This window comes from Dermacentor silvarum, chromosome 8 (assembly GCF_013339745.2).
Source record: "Dermacentor silvarum isolate Dsil-2018 chromosome 8, BIME_Dsil_1.4, whole genome shotgun sequence".
Taxonomy (NCBI): Eukaryota; Metazoa; Arthropoda; class Arachnida; order Ixodida; family Ixodidae; genus Dermacentor; species Dermacentor silvarum.
In genome coordinates, this window is record NC_051161.1 from 174,534,443 (window position 1) to 174,553,827 (window position 19,385).

General features: G+C 50.5%; 1 protein-coding gene across 1 annotated transcript in view; it reads left to right on the top strand.

Annotated features, from left to right (window-relative positions):
• The window catches only part of LOC119461852 (formylglycine-generating enzyme-like), a 148,700-nt gene that overhangs the window by 101,655 nt on the left and 27,660 nt on the right, over positions 1–19,385 (top strand). The window contains exon 7 of the mRNA XM_037723221.2: positions 18,040–18,153. Coding sequence (XP_037579149.1) covers positions 18,040–18,153 — 114 coding nt within the window. The remainder of the gene's footprint in view (positions 1–18,039; positions 18,154–19,385) is intronic.

Consider the following 19,385-nt stretch of genomic DNA (forward strand, 5'->3'; position numbering starts at 1 on the left):
ACAGTGCTCTTCCATGAGAGACTGAAATTTGGTCCAGTCCACTCTTTGGATGGTATCGCTTATCTTGGGAGGAGATAGATAGATAAATAACTTTATTGAAGACCGAGGGAGGAGAGCCAGGCTTTACCCCGACCCCCCTGCGGGCCGCTCCCACGTTGGGTCAGGCAGGGAGTACCTGCCCGCAGAATCGTGGGCCCTTTGGATTGCCCGAAGCTGATGATGACGATCCGTGCTTTTGATGGTGGAATAAAAGCCTTGTCATGATATGATTTTCACCTTGAGTGCCTTGGGTGTGTGGGGGCCGTCACATATCATGTGTTCAAATGTACACACACACCCACAGTCCGGGTAGTCAGGAGATATATTCATATACTATACCGAAACGCTAGCTGGACAGGGGTAAACCCCTGTCTGTAGCAGTCTGAGCATAATTTCTTGTCCCCTGGTGAGATGTGAATGGGGTGGAGGAAAGACCCTACGACCCAAGCGATAATGCAAAGTGACTTCGTTGAATGTAGCTAGAATGTCCCGCCACCCTCGATCAGCCGCATCCCCATCCAGAGGCTTGGCCCCGGGCGGGGCAGAGCGGTCCAACGACCCAGGGCCGTGAAGCTCCGTGCGAAAGGCAAGTCCTCTCGCCTGGGCGTGGGCCAATTTGGAGTTGGTGATGCCGCGATCGTGGAGCCCATATGGGCAGGGAACCAAATAATCTCATGTGGAGTGACGGTCCTACCTCTGAGAATCCTAGCAACAAGCGGGGAGACCCTGCCAGAGGCAAAGGCTCTAACCGCCGAACATGAATCAGAATAGATATGATAACGGGTGGAGTCCAAAAGCCCTAGTGCAATGGATATTTGCTCAGCTATTGCCGGGGAAGCTGCCTCAACAGAGCATGCCGACATTAATGTACCTCGCTCAGAGACTGCAACAGCCACATAACGATTCCTATCCGTGCGCGCTGCGTCCGTGAAGGTCGACGATCCCAAGTTTGATTGTACCTGCTCCAAGATTTTCTTGGCTCTAGCCCTACGCCTTGCGATGTTAAATTGAGGGTGCATATTCCTAAGAATAGGTATAGGAATAGAACCACGAGTACCTGTCCAATGGCGCAGTCAAGAGAGGTCATCCGCTCCTCCTGTAGTATTGTAGGAATTCCGGCACACGCCAAAATTTCCCGACTCGCCCGGGTGACCGACAGGCGAGAGATCTGCACCGTGCGTTGAGCCTCTATAATTTCATCCAGTGTTTTGTGAATTCCTAATGCTAACAGCCCCTCCGTGCTAGTTCGGATTGGAAGGCCGAGCGCCCTTTTAACAGATTTACGGATCAGTACATTCAGCTTCTCCCTTTCAGTGGCGAGCCAATTATGTATAGACGCAACATAATGAAGATGGCTCATGAGGAAGGCATGAAAGAGGCGAAGAAGATTGCCCTCCCTCATGCCTCCTCTCCTGTTAGAAACTCTGATAATGAGTCGAAGTGTAGCCGCAGTTAGTATGTTGCTCTAATCTACGTATAGTTTCCGTGTTTTGTCCATTCGCTGAGATGAACATACCCAATATACGGATACAGCTAACCTTGGGAATTGTATCCCCACTAGCAGTCAATACTGTGACATCCACCTCCTCCGGGGGGACCTAGTCCTTGGGTTGCCGTCCCTTTCTGGTGGGCTTGTATATTAGTAGCTCCGATTTACTACTTGAAAGCTTTAAGGACATACGACTGATGTTCCTTTCAACCGTGTTGACCGCCTCCTGCAATCTGTCCGCAAGGTGCCCTACGGCACCACCGCGGACCCAAACCGTGATGTCATCCGCGTGCAGTTTCCAACTTCTCGAGTTCGTCTAGTTCCCGAGCAAGACGAGCCATGCCAATATTGAAAAGAAGTGGGGAGACGACTGCCCCCTAAGGGGTTCCATGCGAACCTAATTCGTAGCTTTCCGACTTCAGCTCCCCCAACCTAAGAGTGACCGTTCGCTCACTGAGAAAAGCCGCAGCGAAATGATAAAACCGCGCATCCAGGTTCATGTCGTTTATGGATTCTAATATGTGGGTATGAGATATGTGGTCAAATGCCTTAGCCAGATCAAGAGCAAGTATAGCCCTGGCATCGCGAGTGCTATCGTCAAAGATGTCAGATTTAAGGAGAAACATCGCATCCTGCGTTGAGAGATGCGGATGGAAACCCACCATATTCGGAGGGAGGAGACCCTCATCTTCGATAAACGCAGATAATCTCTTATTGACAACGTGCTCATAGACCTTTCCAGCACAAGATGTAAGTGAGATGGGGCGGAGGCTGTCAAGGCTGGGCTTTTTGCCCAGCTTAGGGATGAGGACCACCTCCGCATGTCTCCATTCCTCGGGGAAAGTGCCATTGACCCAGTGATGGTTAAAAAGGTCGGTGAGAAAGTAAATCGAAGCGTCATCAAGGTTTCTCAGAGTCGAGTTAGTGATCTGATCAGTCCCGGGTGCCGACCTGCCATTCAGATCCATTAGCGCCATTCAAACTTCAGCTGTGGTGATATTTTCATCAAGCTTGGATTGCGTCTGCTCGCTATAGAGGAGGGTTCGTGAAGGGTGGGTGGGGGTCCACTCCTCTAAGCGGCAAATATTTGCCTGCAAGCATGTTGCAAACTTCCGTTTCCGAGCTGTCTCTGAGAGCCGCGCTGACTATACGATCAACCACCCTGTGCTGACTACTCTTGCTTTTTTGGGTTCCATCAGATGTTTAAGTAAGTTCTATTTCCCCCCAACACGCATTCGCCCATCTACCATGTTGCATGTCCCCTGCCATCGCGCTCTCTCGAGCTGCACAGAGTAAGTCTCGATCTCCCTGTTAATTTCAGCGACCCTTCGCCTTAACCTCCGATTGAGCTTGTTCTGTTCCCAGCGCTCTTTAAGGCCATTTTTGGCCTCAAAGTGGTGGGCAAGTTTGCTATCCATGCTCCCGATCTCTGGCGGCGTCTTTACGACCTTTGTGGCCCTCTTAACGTCCCTGGATAAGTTTTGTTTCCAATCCGCAAAATTCTTCCAGCAGCCCCCGTCTTTATGAATATCACGGAAAAGATCCCAATCTATCATAGTGTGTTTCCTGTTGCCTGCGACAGTTGCTAAAAGCGTAGTTTAGAGTATATAATGCTCGCTACCTAAGTTTTCATATAAATTAGTCCACTCGCAGTGATCCTGAAAATTTGTAAAAGTTAAAGTCAGGCGTGGTGTCCCTACAAACCGAGTTGCCAATTCGCGAAGGAGAACGGGAATCAGTCAACATAACCATGCCCAAGTCATGTGTGCTCTTGTAAAGTGAGTCACCCTTCCTTGTAGTTTTTAGATACCCCCAGGCAGTGTGTGGCGCGTTGAAATCTCCAGACACCAAAAGCGGAATGCCACGCGAGCCTCCTATCCTTTGAAATAAGTGCGTAAAAACGGTCCTGCGAATGTTTCGGGGAACTGTAAACATGTAAAATTAGCAACCCCTTGAGCAGTCGCCTCCCGGGGAGGAGTTCAATGCACTGATATTCCGATTCAACTAACTTGTCGAGATTGTGATGTACAAGAGCCGAAATTTGCTTTGAAATGCACACCGCTATCCCCCTGCCGTCATCCTGTCTGTGGCAGAAAGTCTCATACCTAGACAGGGTAATCCCCTCCTGCAGCAACAGGACATGCGGCTTGTCTTCTCTAGCTCTGGCACAACGCCGCCTTTTTTCTTTGAAACCCCCAGCAGTTCCACTGCCACACGTGGAGTGCCGGGTGCTGCTTATTTCGCCCCGCCATTTTTACTGCCAGATTTTGAGTTTCCGTCTGCCCCAACCTTAGGCTGTGGTGAAGGAAGAAGTGGCGTCCGGCCTTCGTCATTTGGTGTAATTACTTGGCCCTCATCGGCCCTAGTCTTCAATGCTCTAAGTCGCTTACCGTGATCAGCACTATGCTTCATGAGCTCCCCTACATCTACTCGAACTTGTTGGAGTATGCTCATGATCTCATTTAGCGACTTTTCCATAGTTTCTCGAAAGGAATCGAAACCGTCCTTGTCCGAAACCGCTACATCACTCACCACTTTGCATTTACGACCTACCGGTCCTTCCGAAGTCTCCATAGCAACAGGAGCCGACTTATTAGTTGCCTCCAAAGCTTTCCTGAGCGTTCCGATCTCCTCTTTAAGTGCCATTACCATCTCTTTTAGAAGAGAATTCTCCTCTCTGATCTGTTTAAGTTCCTCACTGCCCGGCTGCCCTGTAGGACTACCCCCACTTACCTGCTGTGCTTTCACACTACCAGCCTTCTGCGCCCATGTTGCTTGCGGCTGGAGATCACCAGGCCCTGAGGTGGATCATGACCCAGGGCCAGCCGACTCCGAGCAAGGAAGAGCTCCCTGGCACCGCCGTTGGTCTCCCTGCTCCTCGATGGGAGGTGGGGGGGTCTTCCCCAACCCGTAGCGCGTGCAATCGCAGCTATGTAGGGTTCGGGCGAATAAGGCAACAAGCGAGTCAACTCAACAACGTTTATTGCTGCTGGCAATAAAATACACTTGCAGAGGCTCGGTATCTGGTCCGCTCTGTATAATAAGTAATAAATAGGCTTGCCTCGTTGCGTGTGGAAGTCACGCAAGCGAGGTCACTCACGCATTGCAGCGGGTAAAATCCCTAGGGGCAGGTCAGGTGTTGTAGTGAGGTCAGAGGGGCCCAGGGTCTCTCGGTAGCGCTTTTTATACCTTTTCGCGAGGGGAATGTCCTCCTCGCCCGTCGGATACTTTCCCTCTCTCCGCGTGGGTACGCGCGTCGCGAGAGGCGAGCGAGAACCGGGAGAGAGCAAAGTGCCTCTTTCTCGTGTCCGCCCAGCTCCCGCCGCGTCCACCACGTGCGCATGCGACGACGAGTGCACGCGGGAGAAGATGGCGGCGTGTGCTCCCCACATCCTCCTCCCCTTAAGAAGGCCCCGGTACATTGAGGCTGGCACCTAGGGACATCCGGTTTTTGCCTAAATACCCACCAAGGTTGGCGACCGAGGAAGTGTCGGGCTGGTGGTGATGTACCCCACAGCTGGCGGACACTTGGACACTCGGAGGCGGCTGGTCAGCTGCACTGCTCGGGCTTGCGAGGCGGGCTTGCGAGGCAGGCTTGCGAGGCAGGCTTGCGAGGCAGGATCGTTGTCGGGGCTCGAAGGTGGCTCTCAGTGCTACACCCCAGGTGTCGACTCCGCTGGAGGGGCGGTCGCCTGCCGGCCGCCGGCTAGCAGTTCATGCGGCAGCAACGCCGGCGTAGCGCCGTCAGTGCTACAAGGGCATCAGTTGTTCCCGCACATACTGCAGGCAATTCGCATGGCCGTGTCTCGTGTTGCTCTGCTCCTGGAAATTGTTATTAGCAAACTGCACGGAGCTGCACGGTGATCAGCAGCATAGTTGGCTGTATCCGGGAACACCGTCGACGTCTGTTAAGAAGCTAGGGAATGTTCGCAAGCATCATCACCAATTCGAGTCGCAGCACAAGATAATCACCGCACTGGCCCTCACAGAAGTCTTTGGCCAAACTGCACCCGCATGCCCACGTGTCGAACGTTCACGCCACATTCCCGTCGTGGCCTGTGAGGGTACTTGAAGACTGGAGCGATGACTCGTCGTCCATACTCGGCGCTCCATGGTCACTAGACGTTCGCTTCCCCGGCAGGAACTACCAAGGTGCCAGCATGGCACGGCTGTATGCTCATGGGGTATGCAACGCCACCCGGACTTACGAATGTACCTCGCAGTCGTCGGGCTGCTCAACAAGCAGTTGGATCACTTCCGCCTGCTATGCAAGCTGTAGTGCCACTGCAGGCTCGCCGTTTGGTTCTGACTGCTCTCTCTCACCGATCGCGGTTGAGGGAGGGCCTGATCGTCATACCACTGCTCATCACGCGGCACGTAGCGTTTCAGGTCGCATACGTGTACCGGTCCGCCGATCGGCTTTCGTTTCTTGTTATCGAGCCGGTAAACAAGCGAAGAAACCTTCTCTCGCACTTGATACGGCCCGGTCCACTTCGGCGCCAGTGAGGCAGCGAACTGTTTGCTAGCATCACTGAGAACGTGTTGGCGTCGAAGCACCAGATCGCCCACTTCGTAGTGGACGTTCCGATGCGAGCGGTCGTACAGCGCCTTCTGTTGTGCCCTAGCAGTGCAAAGATTACAGCGTGCTTTATGTAAAGCTTCCGTCATCTTCACACGTAGATGCGTCGCGTATTCAGCACGTGCTGACGCCGCGACTGGCATTCCGCTGCGATCCGCGAGAACCCTATCCATCGGATTCGGCAGCCCTCTCCCCAGGTTGAGATAAGAGGGCGCATATCCAGTCGAGCAGTTCACTGTCAATCGCAATGCAAACCCGATCTCTTGAAGGTAGGTATCCCAATCCTTATGCCTTTCAGAGAACGCGACAAGCATGTGCTTGATGTTGTGATTGACTCGTTCAGTGGGGTTCGACTGAGCATGGTACGTTGTCGTTTTCTTGTGCTTAATGCCAAGCGTGGCGCACGAGTCAACACCTTCGCAGTGAAGTAGGACGCATTGTCCGTTATCAACTGCTCCGGATAACCAAACCTGGTGAAAACCTCCATCAACACTTATCCATGATCACTCGTGCCGTCAGTTTTCGTAGGGGGAAAAGTTCTACCCATTTACTGAAGTGATCCGTGACCACCAGCAAGAATTTGTTCCTGCTCGGTGTTGTGGAATACGGTCCCATGACGTCACACACTGCGATTTGCCAGGGAGTCTGGCTGTCGATAGGCTGCATGAAGCCGGGCGGTCGTCCGCCTCGGGGCTTCACACTTTGGCACACATTGCACGAGCGGGCGTAGCGAATCACGTCCCATTTCATGCCTGGCCAGGTAGTGAAGCGACACAACTTAACATAAGTCTTGGGGCCGCTTGGTGCCCAGCGATGCCCGAGTCACGAAAGTAGCGTAGCATTGCTCCTCTCAACGCGCGCTGTATCACCACCACCTTAAACGCCTCACTTGTGTTGTTCTCGGTAGGAATATACCTCAGCAGGACGCCGTCAGAATTCAGCTGATAGGAATCCAGCGCGCTCACAGCATTACCAGCTGTTCCTGAGCGCTCCATGTGTGCGGCGGCTGCGCCGCCCGGTTCCCGGAGCCCGTTGAGCACTTTTCGACAAAACCGATCCTACTGCTGAGCCTCGAACAGCTCCTTTCTGCTGAAGACAACTCCTGCGGAACACACAACATCTACGTGGTTCACGTCCTCGCCCAGGATCGACGGTTTTTCCACGTCCCTTACTCGGGCTACGGCCAGGGTTTCTCCCTCGCCTCGGACTAGCGCTCGCGAAAGTGCGTCAGCTGCAGCATTGCTTTTCCCTTTGTGGTAGCGCACGTTAAAGTCTTAACGCTGCAGCAGCAGTGCCCAACGCGCCAGGCGGCCACTCGGCTCACTCAAGCGCCTCAACCAAGTGAGAGCCATGTGGTCAGTCTTGATCGTGAATGCCACTCCGTCGACATAATAGTCGAACTTTTGCAGAGCGAAAACTATCGCGAGACACTCCTTCTCTGTCGCCGAGTAGTTCCTTTCTGCCGGCGTCAATGAACGACTTGCTAATGCAACCGGTCGGAGAATGCCTCCGTGCTCCTGTAGCAAAATTGCACCTAGACCCAGGTCGCTTGCATCTGTTTGAGTAACAAACTCCCTATTCAAGTCGGGCAGCTTCAACTCAGCCGTGTCAGCGAGCACCTTTGTGAGGTCACCGGTGGCCTCGGTCGGAGAATGCCTCCGTGCTCCTGTAGCAAAATTGCACCTAGACCCAGGTCGCTTGCGTCTGTTTGAGTAACAAACTCCCTATTCGAGTCGGGCAGCTGCAACTCAGCCGTGTCAGCGAGCACCTTTGTGAGGCCGCGCAGTGCTCTTGACCCCAAGTCCAACGCTCGTCTTTCCTAAAGATCTTCGTTAAAGGCGCTTGCACTGCCGCGCAGTCTGGAATGAATTGGCGATAAAAGTTCACCAATCCCAGAAAGCGTCTCAGTTCGCCAATATCTTTCACCGACGGGTACCTCAGTATAGCCTCGAGCTTATCCTTCCTCGGCAGAATGCGGCCGTTGTCCAGCGTGAATCCCAACAGCGTGATATGCGAGAGCATGTTGCCACTTTGCATCTCCTAGAACTCAGTCCATCAACCTCTGGAAAGTAGCGGGAGCTCCGACTAAGCCAAAAGACATTCTTTTGAATTGAAAGAGCCCCCTGTGACAAGTGAAAGCCATTTTCTCTGCGTCACGCTCATCCATTTCGACCTGAAAATATCCACGACTAGCATCGAGCGTCGTAAAGTACTTCGCCCTGCCTAGGTTGGCTACTAAAGAGGAAATGGAGGGTAGAGGGTACGCATCCTTCTTCGTAACCTCATTCAGCTTGCGGTAGTCTACACAAAGGCGATAAGTATTGTCCTTCGGGACTACCGCGAAGCCCCATGGGCTGTTCGCCCTTTCCACAACGCCTGTGTCGACGAGGACGTCTAAGGCGCTGTCAAGTGCTTTCCGTTTAGTCAAGCTTATCGGCCGAGGATAACATTTCCACAGTGCAGCGTCACCCGTGTCTATCCTGTGCCTGACTAGCGTAGTGCGGCCCGGACAGTCTGTGAAAATCGCGTCGTATTCGTACAACAGCGATGACAGTCGTGCCCTTTCTCTCTCTGGCAGGCTGTTGACCTCTGAAAAAAGTGGGTGCGCTGCCCCTTGCAACACCGCGGCACTATGTTGTGCCACCGTCTCTCCGTTGCTTTCATCGCCTTCACCGATTACTGTTTGCTCGCTCGGCTGTGGCTGGGTGTGGCCCGCTCGCGCCGTGCCCAGAGACTGGCGTGTCTCCGCAGGCACGGGCGCTTTTGCGAAACGCTTCAAAGCACCCTTTCTATTCTCTCGGTAACCTCCGCTGCCGATGTCTATCAAAATACCCGACTTGGCGAGAAAGTCTCGACCTAAATTAACAGGCACTGACAGACCGGGAAGATGTACGAGGCGTTGTCGCCTGACGCATCTCTCCCAACGAATAACTAGCCTAGCTGCACCGCTCGATTGTGCTGTGCCGGAAGCAAGGCGGAAAGTGGTGTCACTATCTCTTAAGCGGATGTTGTTCTCGCAGAGATGATGTAGCACTTCGTCACCAAATAAAGAAGTGCTTGCCCCAGTATCCAATAATGCAGCAAACTTCTTTCGGGCTATCGTTAGCTTGATGAACGGCGCCTGCGAGTCCGTGACATATCCTACACGACAAGCCAAAGGCGCAAGTAACCCGTTATCACCGGTTGTGTTTGAGATCGCCGCCCGGGACTCAAGGTGGATCACCGGTGGCCTCGCCCGTTTCCCGCACCACGTACTCGACCTCAGCCTGGCGTGCTTTCGCCGTCACGGGCGATGTGCCCCAGACCGCAGCACTGGTAGCAACGGCCACCGAAGCCGCGGTGGCGTGGGCGCCTGTCGCTCCAATCCGGCGGGCCGTAGCTTCCACGCTCGGCGGTCGGCATCTGCCGCTCCTCCGGTCTCGCATTGGTCGCAAGTTCCTGCCATGCCGCACTGCGTGCCGCGTTATTCTGTACAAAAACAAGCTAGGCACATTGGACAATATAATACCTTATTCTTAGCAAGTGTACTCCAACAATTGTAATATAGTTTTATAAGTTTGGCAATATTCTGAAGGAAATGGTACTTCAAATAAAGATTAATTTATTTGTCCACAACGTATTATATTGTCCAATGTGCCTGGCTTGTTTTTGTTCAGTCATGCAAGCAAGATAGATTTCTTTTGGGCTGGATAAAATCATCTGACTAAAATCTTGCTAATTTAGCAATGTAATGCTGTAGGCATGTTGCACCTTGAAGTGGCCACACATTGTGAGACGTGATGCTGAAAAACTTTCTTTTTGGTAATCCTGTGCCTAAAATGGTGTGTGAGTCACTGGCAAACATTCATGCAGCATAAGGATCAGCTAAAGAAGTGTAAGCTTGACACGGACATAAATAAAGCACACACAAACACACACACTCGGGTGCTTCTTTAGTTGTCCTTACGGAATGCCAGCGTATTCCATAATGCCAATTCTAAAGAGCGAAAGTACAGTGGCATGCGAATTAGCGAACGCAATGATTACACTTTTGAGCTTGGAAGATGTAAATGAATTGGATATTCACCGGAAGAATCAGAAATACAGTTAAACCTGTTTATAACGAACCTCCATATAACGAATTCCTGGATATAACGAAGTTTTTCTATTCCCCGCCGTTACTCCATAGAAGCACATGTATTTGAGACCTCTACGTAATGAAGTGGCAGCGGGAGACCCCCTCGAAATAACGAATTTTCCCCGCCTACAACCTAGAGACTTCGCCTCAAATTTTGTCATTTTTGCGTGAGCAGCAACCGGAAGCACCTTCTCCGCCGCGACGTAATGCGAAGCGGCGGCGGTGCGCTTGGCGTGCTCGAATTCACGGCGACTGCGAGGCGATAGCGAGCGCACGTGTGCGTGCGTGCGTGCGTGCGAGCGTGCGCGAGGCGGGCCTGCATCTCTTGACCCGGCGATCTTGCCGCCGCGGGCGTGATCTTTAATTTTCATTCAAACCTGATCCCACTGCTTGCTGCAGCTGGCCTAGCCCGCCAAGCCGGCACTCTCCTTTTCCTGTTGATGTTGCCGAAGGAAAAAAAAAAAAGATTTTTTTTTTTGTGTTTGAATGCGCTGGCAGCGCCACTTTTTGGTTACTGTGCAAGTCTCTGCGCTTCACTTCACTAACCTGACACTAGGGGACACTATACGACGCTACAACGCCATCGTGTCGCTCGCTCTTCGTTTCCGACGCCCCGCGCTTGTGCGAAACGACACGCGTCCACGCATCCAGTACCTGATGTGACATTCCAAGGATGAGTGCTTCGATGAAGAAACGCAAGATATTGACCTTGTCTGCAGTTCACTTTGAAGATAAGCCCGCGCGGGCGCACACTTTTTTTCACATCGCAGATCGCTTTCAAGTGACTCTACTTTCAAGATACGGCGGCCGCCGCCCAAGTAAACACCTCCCTTTCTCGCCTCCCCCAACGTGCCTAGCGCGGAAGCGCGCTTCCATCCCTCCCCCTCTGTCCTTCGGGCGCGCGCGATTGAGTCGGTTGACCCCCCGCAAGCTTTCACTCGCACACATAGCCACACATAGCGTACGGCGCGTGTCGACGATGTTGCGTGTTTGGACTTTACACAGAACCTCAAAGTGACGTCCACGGTGATGGCACAAGAAAATATGCTTCTGTGCGGTTAGTACTCCTACGGATGGATGGATGAGGCTGAACCCTTGAAATGGATGGATGGATGGATGGATGAGGCTGAACCCTTTAAATCGGGCGGTGGCAAACGCCACCTAGCCATGACTATTAACATATTTTGTACTTTGTGGTGGGTGAAATTTCACCCCTGCCTTGATTTTAGCCACCAATCAGATAACCTCCGTTTGGTTATTTCTACCCGCTTAAAGTCTATTTTGCCTTCACTGTCCCAATGCTTTGAAAAAATCAGCCCCGTTACTTTGTACTGTAGGGTCAAGGCATTTACAGAAAAGTATGAAGTGTTCAGCCGTTCCCTCTTCGTCTCCACACGCACAGCACAACGTGTCTATACCTTGGTACTTGACTAGGTACATCTTAATCCGCAATACTCCCGTCCTGACTTCAAACAACAAAGAGCTTCCCCTAGAATTATCATAGATATTTTCTTTGGCAATTTCTTGCTTGAAAGTTCTGTATGTTCCCAGTGCTGATTTCGTCTGCATCCCTGTTTTCCACAGACCCCTCTCTGTTTCTTTAACCTTTTTCTTAACCACTGTTTCCTGGTTTGCACCCCTCCTGCAGTCCAAATATTTGATTGACAGTTTTCTGGTCAGCTTCCTCCATTTTGTATCAACATTCCTCATGCACAAATAACTGAAAACTCTCCTGGCCCACCGCTTTTCTGCCATTTCTCTCAATCGCTCCTCAAATTCTATCTTGCTGCTGGCTTCCCTGCCCTCGAATGACGTCCATCCCATGTCACCCTGTACCCCCTGATTTGGTGTATTTCCGTGTGCTCCCAGAGCCAGTCTACCTACCCCTCGCTGCTTAACTTCCAACCTTGCTCGAACCTCTGATCTCATGCACAGGACCGAATTGCCGAAAGTCAACTAGGGACCATCACCCCTTTCCAAATCCCTCTCACCACTTCGTACCTATTGCAATTCCACAGTGCCCTATTTTTCATCACAGCTGCATTTCTGCTACCTTTAGTCATTACATATTTTTCATGTTCCGTTAGGTACTAAGCCCCATTGTTTATCCATACTCCGAGATATTTCTACTTATCCACCACCTCCAGCGTAACCTCCTGTATCCTATGCTCGCTGCCCTGATTATCATTAGAAATCATGACTGCCGTTTTTTTTTACTAAACTTCAAACCTAAGCTATCTCCCTCTTTACCACAGATCTCCATTAATCTTTGCAAGTCTTCTTTGCTGTCAGCCATAAGTACAATGTCACCCGCGTACATCAGTCCTGGTAATGACTGTTTAATCCATTCTCCTTGCTTGAAAAAGGAAAGGTTGAAGCCAAGTCCGCTCCTCTCTAATTTTTTCTCTAATCCTTGTAAATACAGCATGAACAACAGAGGTGACAGAGGGCACCCCTGCCTAAGCCCCTGCTGTATCTCTATAGGCCGAGATACCTTGTTTTCCCATTTTATAAGCACCTTGTTACTTTATAGATATCTTGTAAAAGATTACTTACTCCATCTTCCACATCTAGAGTGCCCAGTATGTCCCACAAATCCTTTTGGATTACACTGTCATAGGCTCCCTTGATATCCAGAAAGGCAAGCCATAGGGGCCTGTGTTCCTTTTGTGCTATTTCAATACACTGTGTCAATGAGAACAGATTATCTTCTAACCTTCTTTGTTTTCGGAACCCATTTTGTAGTTCCCCCAGCACCTCCTCGCTCTCCACCCATGCCTGCAGTCTGTCCTTTATAATCTGCATCACCACCCTGTAAACCACTGACGTCACTGTTATGGGACGGTAGTTGTTTATGTCGGCTTTGTCCCCCTTTCCCTTATATATCATGCTCATCCTGCTCAGTCTCCACCCGTCAGGGGCTTTACCGTCCATTATCATTTTGCTCACTGCCTCTCTTAATGCTTTCTTAGATTTTGGGCCCAATGTCTTTATCAACATAATTGGGATGCCATCAGGACCTGTCGACGTGCTACTAGGAACCCTCTTCTCTGCCCTTTCCCACTCGCTTTGTGCAAGTGGAGCCACTGCATTACCTAGTCTATCCTCACCTGATTGAGCACATGCTATGTTTCGTTCTTTAAAATTTTCTGTCATCATTGTTCTTATATGTTCCATTGCCTCATCTCCTACTAGCCGAACACCTTGAGCTGTAACAATAAACCTCTGCTCTAGGCTAGTCTTATTACTCAAGGAGTTGAGATGTTTCCAAAATTTCTTTGCTGCTTTTCTATCCTTTTTGTTTACTTCTGACAACCATTGAGTCCCCTTTCTTCTAATCTTCTCATTGATCAACTGGGATGCGTCCCTTCTACAGTCTACATCAGCTTCTGGTCCACCCCTACGCTTTGAATATCTGTGTTCCCTGGATGCTTCCTGACGTTTCTCCATGGCCTTCCTAACCTCCTCATCCCACCAGCTCTTGGTCTTTTCTTCCCTTTTGGCCTGACCTTAGCAAGCTCTAGCTCACACAGCGCTTGTGTGTACGTGTCTCCCTTCTTGTGGACGTCTGTTTGCGCTGTTGCCCAAAAGTTTCAAGATTTACCAATTCGCCCAAAAATAAGTATTGATGTAGCTCAAATAGCCCTGTTAAATTTGCATATGTCCATTCTGTTTTTGTATCCTCTGAAATTACTTCCTCAATTTCGGCGACAGTGAATGCGCACCCCCTACCGGCAGCTTTTCTGCATTACCGGGAACTTATCTCGAAGGCCATGCTTTTGTGCACGGCAATCAGCAACAGCTGTATGAGCAGAGGAAATACGTCATGGTGGCCATGTTGTAAGTTCACTATCGCTGGCGACTGTCATCCGGGCGTCGCAACTCGAGAATCGAACGTCTGCGCACATGAGATTTTGCCGATTTTATGCCTGTGCGTGTAGAACAAGAAAAATAGTATGCACTAACTGTTTGGTGGGCAATGAGCGACTACGGCTTAAGCGGGTCAGCCAATACATGGGGTTCAATGAGGGCTGGGTGGGGGGAATCTTCGCGTCTACGTTTAAACTGCAATTACGCATTAAGTGGGTATGTATTAACGAGGTTTGACAGTACTATCCTTACTTCGTATAGCTGTCTGCTAATTTGCTGTCACAATCGATGCTTCGCCTTTCGGGCGAAACTGGGACTTTTTTGTTCGGCGCAACTTTAGTGGGCCTCTTCGATTATGCGATCCCGGACTGTCCGCAAACCGTCCGCGGCTTCCGGTCTGACTAGCCCTGACAGAAGAGCGCGTCACAGTCACGTGATCCAGCTACTCTCCGAGATTTCGGTCGAAGCACCGCGACCGGAAGTCACTCTCCTGGCTGCCGTCGTCTGCTCTTTGCTACTCGTAGATAGCCCCCTACCCAGCGTTTTTATTAGCGTGGCCTCCGACATGGTGCAGTCTCAGAGGCGTACGTCGCCGACACAACCATGAAGCTAGCACAGTGTAATCGTAGCTTGAGCGCGTAGAACGTTTTCGCAAAGCGCATTTTATTACGTCGCGCTAGCTAGCTCATTGCCTGAGAAATTTAAGTGGAATTCCCACACGGACGTAAGCAAAATCGTGGTGGCGGTGAAATATATTTATTGGCCCTAAAATTGCTGTGGAGAGACTCCGAAATCATGGTCGTGCCACGTCGCTGTTCAGGCAGAAAGCACCCGCCTACATCCTCAAAGCTCGCGAGACCGTCTGCTAATTAAAGGCCCGACGCGTGAGAGAGCGCGTGTACACCGTCTACTAATCCTGCACGTCAAAAATATAACGCTCGAACTTGGTAGCAGAAGGGACCAACATATATGTCAACAGCAATTCGCGAAGCTCCCCAGCTACCGGCATGAAATAGCCACATGCAATATATGATTCCTTGCACGTACGCTAGTTTCACTTACCTGAAAAGCAAAATTTACCTGCAATGCGCATGTGCGCCTGATCGCTGTGCTTCTTTCTTTAAAAAAACACGAAGACTAAAGCTACAGCAATTAGACGGCTGTAAAAACTTGCATGATGGCACACAAAGCACCGATGTAACAGAAGCGATAACTCAATGCACAGTAGTTGCCGTCTGGAGCGCGCAAAGTACACAGAAGCACACGAAATCTTTCACAACATGGCGTCAAACACCGCACGCATCTTTTTAAAGACAGCCGTCGTCTGCTAGCTGCTTGCGCTTGTCCCAGCAAACATCTGCTGACTGCTCCAACAGTCCGCGGGCAGTCCGGAACTTCCGGTCCGTGAAAAAACGAACGCGCTTCTGACAACACTCGGACTAGTGGGCGGAGCTTCGGAAGCTGTCCGAGCAAAATCGAATGCGGCACAGCAGTCCCAAGCAGTCCGGGACTGTCAGGGACTGATAATCGAAGAGGCCCAGTGTATTGGGAGTAAATCTTGAGCGATAGTACATACGGTAAGCGTTTCTTTTTCCAATTTTCGTGCCGAACTTGCATATAATGAAATCCTCTTTATAACGAAGTTTTTCGGGAATTTGTCAATTTCGTTATATCCAGGTTTAACTGTAGTACAGTGTAGACCGCTAATAACGTAAGTCGCCGAAGTCGCGAATATCCGCGCTATAAGCGGTACCGCACTATAACCAAAGCAACAATTTTCAAGGCCCGCACATATGCAAAATATGTGCAGCGAGCCGCCACGCATATGCGACAGTCCAGGAATGCGGCTAGAATGTTTGCATTCGATTTACAGTCGAATCTCGTTAATTCTAACCAAATCACGCGGCGGCGCCTCCGACCGGCATTGCTCCGGCACCGCCATAGAATAAAAGCTTAGGAGAGACCCCTCAATGTCGCGCGCGAACAAAACAGAAAAAAAAGAAAAAAGGAACACGCGGCAGTAATTTCACCCTCTCTCAAATGGCAAGGTCGCCGATTCTGCGTTGCGCCGGAACATGCGTGTACGTGCCGACGTCTCAGCCACGCTACCGTAGGCACGCGTAGAAAATGGCAGTGAACCCTTCTTTCTCCTTTATGCTTTCTCTACTTTCTAGTCATGTGTTGACTTTGCACGCTGTGGCTACGACGAAGCGGGAAGCAGCGGCGCTGTCCCAGACCGGCCAACGAAACTGCCCACGCCGGCAAACGCCCGCTTCCCCATAACGGCAGAAAACGAAACTTCGGGGAGCTGGCGCCGGGCCGGCCGGCGGGCGCGCACAGTGACAGTCGAAAGTGAGGGAGCTACGAGGGAGGGCGAGGGGAGCCACCGAAGCGGCGGAGTTGCCGACGCGAAATCCGCTTCCCTGTCGCCCTCCTCCCTCATATTCCACGGTCTCCGCGTGCGCCCTTCACCGTGCTGTTCCGGCGCCGCCCGCTCCCTGAAGTTTCGTTTACTGCCGTTATCGTGAAGTAATCGTTGGCCGGCGTTGGCAGTTTCGTGGCCCTCGCTCGCTATGCGCGCCATGATATTTCAGGACTCGCACTCAAGATTCTGGTTTCAGCCTCACTGGCCGTTCATTCACACCACGTGCCCTTCTCCTCCACTTCGTCTCTCTTTCTTCCTCGAGCACTCCTTGGGGCGCCCGTTTGAGGGGTGCGTTCGCCATCTCCGCTAACTTCCGTACTCCCAGGCAGCCGCACTGTAACCGGTATTTCGTTTCCCGCAACTGCACTATAAGCGATACGTCTAAACATGGAGTGCTATGGGAAAATTAACGAGAGACCGAAAATACCGCGCTATATCCAGTCCTGCACTCTAAGCGGTTACGTTATAAGTGGTCTATACTGTACATAGGCTGTATGTCAGTTTGGCAGGACTACAAGTGGCATGGCACAAGAAAGCCCAGTGCAAACAGTTGCGCTTGTCTGACCAAGCTTGCATGGCACCAGACTCTGTCAGCGGTTCAATGACTCATGCACAACAGCTGGATTGACTGTCAATGTGAGGCGATGTCGGCAGATGCTGAAAGCATTCATTTTGGGAGGGTTGTTCGGGCAACTTCCCTGGCAACCTTCCAGGAACGGCTGCTTTCTACAGGTGCCCACGGGCGGCAACACAAGTTCATGTTCTTGGGGTGGGCAGCGCTACCCGGACAAACGACAGAGGAGGAGACGAGCGCTTTTTCGATGGCAAGATAGGCTGAGAACCTTTCACCACTTGTACACATCACATGATCACATTTTGTGTATATATAATTCACCTGTTCGAAAATAATAAATCAGTTGTCAGTAGTTACCAACTCGCCCAGCTTGCTGTGTTGAAACAAGTTCATGATAGTGCCACACGTCCCCATAGATGGAGGCGCACTTGAGAAACTGCAAAGTGTTACAGTCCAAACAATAATGTGCAATCTTTCTGCAGATGTTCAGTAAGAACAGCACAGCTGCAAGCACAAAATCACTTTTATATCATTTCAAGAGAAAAATGCACATCTCTGTACATACGGAAAAAGTATAAAGAGTTTGTTTCGTTGCTGCTATAGCCACCACGCTTAACATGAAGCAATTTTTATTTGTTTGGAACTCTTCGTACTTAAGAAACATGTTGCCTCATGAAGTACGTTCTCCTTTTGTGTGCATTGTTTTGTCCGTATATTGACTGCAGTGCATGCATATTCTGACCTCATCTGAACAAGCAAATTGTAGTCGGCGTCTGTGCTTGTTGTGTGTCTTTATGCGATTTTCACCTCATTTTCATTGCCTTGTCATTTTTGCTTCTTTTTTTGCCACGGACTAAAATGGGCAACTGTGTTTTGCATTGTCCGGGTGACCCTTGTTTTTGAGTGCATCTATGCAACAGTAATGCGACACTGGTTCCTCCTCCAGGTAACCGCTTTTCCTGCTACCAAGTTTGGCCTAAAGAACATCATTGGCAATGTATGGGAGTGGACAGCTGACTGGTGGACCACTCGCCATACCAGGGAGCTTCAGGATAACCCGGTAAGATGCTTTCTCTGCAGCATTCGTGGAGTGGACCACATTGCAGCTCAAGTCTGCCTTCCAAGCTTTCATTTATGCCTGTGTTGTGCAAGTCTCGCCAAAATCCTCGGTGCATAGATAAGCTTGCTTTCAGTTGCAAAGACAGATATCCCCTAGAGCAAAATCAGTTATCCCTTGCACTTATTTTCCTTTTAACTCCTAAAGAACTCATTTTACCAAAACATTTATATGGCTTCATGTTACAGCCCAGTGCTAAAGTTGAGCTCAGTTTAACCCATCGAACTGTGTAACTTTTGATATCTATATTGAGTGTGATCTATAGTAGTACTTGCTGTTGAGCTAGTTGTTGCATGTCGAACAGTGAAGGTTTTAGTGCTGAAAACAATATCAGAGGGAAGGAATGACATTAAGACAGGAAATCACTCATTCTGTCTTAATGTCATTCCTTTTCTGTGACCATAGTTTTGCCGCTAAATTATTTACTGTTCGAGTATGGTCTATCTTAGCTCAACAAAATTTTGATGCAAACACAGGGAGCTTCATGTTTAATCGGAATTTTGCATTCCACATAAAATCAATTTTGAATGCTGTTTCGGACTTTGGACAACCACACAAAAAGTGGTTGTCCTCAGTGAACCATTGTGTGCTCGGCAAGCGGACTACGCTACATAGCAGACCGCAGCTACATGCAACTGCAGTGCGTATTCACAGCGTTTGTTTAGTGAATGACAGGGCTTAAGTGCGTGCTTGCACTTTTATCTCCTATGCTCCAGTCTGGCCATGCTATGTGGTGCAGAGTGGCCTGCAGCACCAGCTTGACTGACAGATAGTCGCCACATCCAACTTGCGCATCTTCAAGTGCTGTAATCAATAACTCAATATGATGCCAAGTCTGCTAAGGTGTCTAACCAGGGAGTGGCCAGGAGTGAGTGTGTGCTGGTAAGCGTGGTCTGACCTTAGGTTCGAGGCTAACTGAGTGTTGAAAACTAGTTGAAATGCAGGACCCATCTTGCGACGGCAGTGCGTTAAATCAATGCAGTGGGAATGCATTGAATCAACATTCCATCTTGGAAACGAGTTATGCACGAAGCGGGACTTGGGTGCCATGTAGTGCCACAAATGTATGGCGTGCATGCGACAACCTTTCTGGAGACACTACACCATCTGGTGGCACTGCCGAGAAGTGGCCTTTGAGAGGAGAAGCGAGGTGCAAATGCTCCAAATTGTTCCCT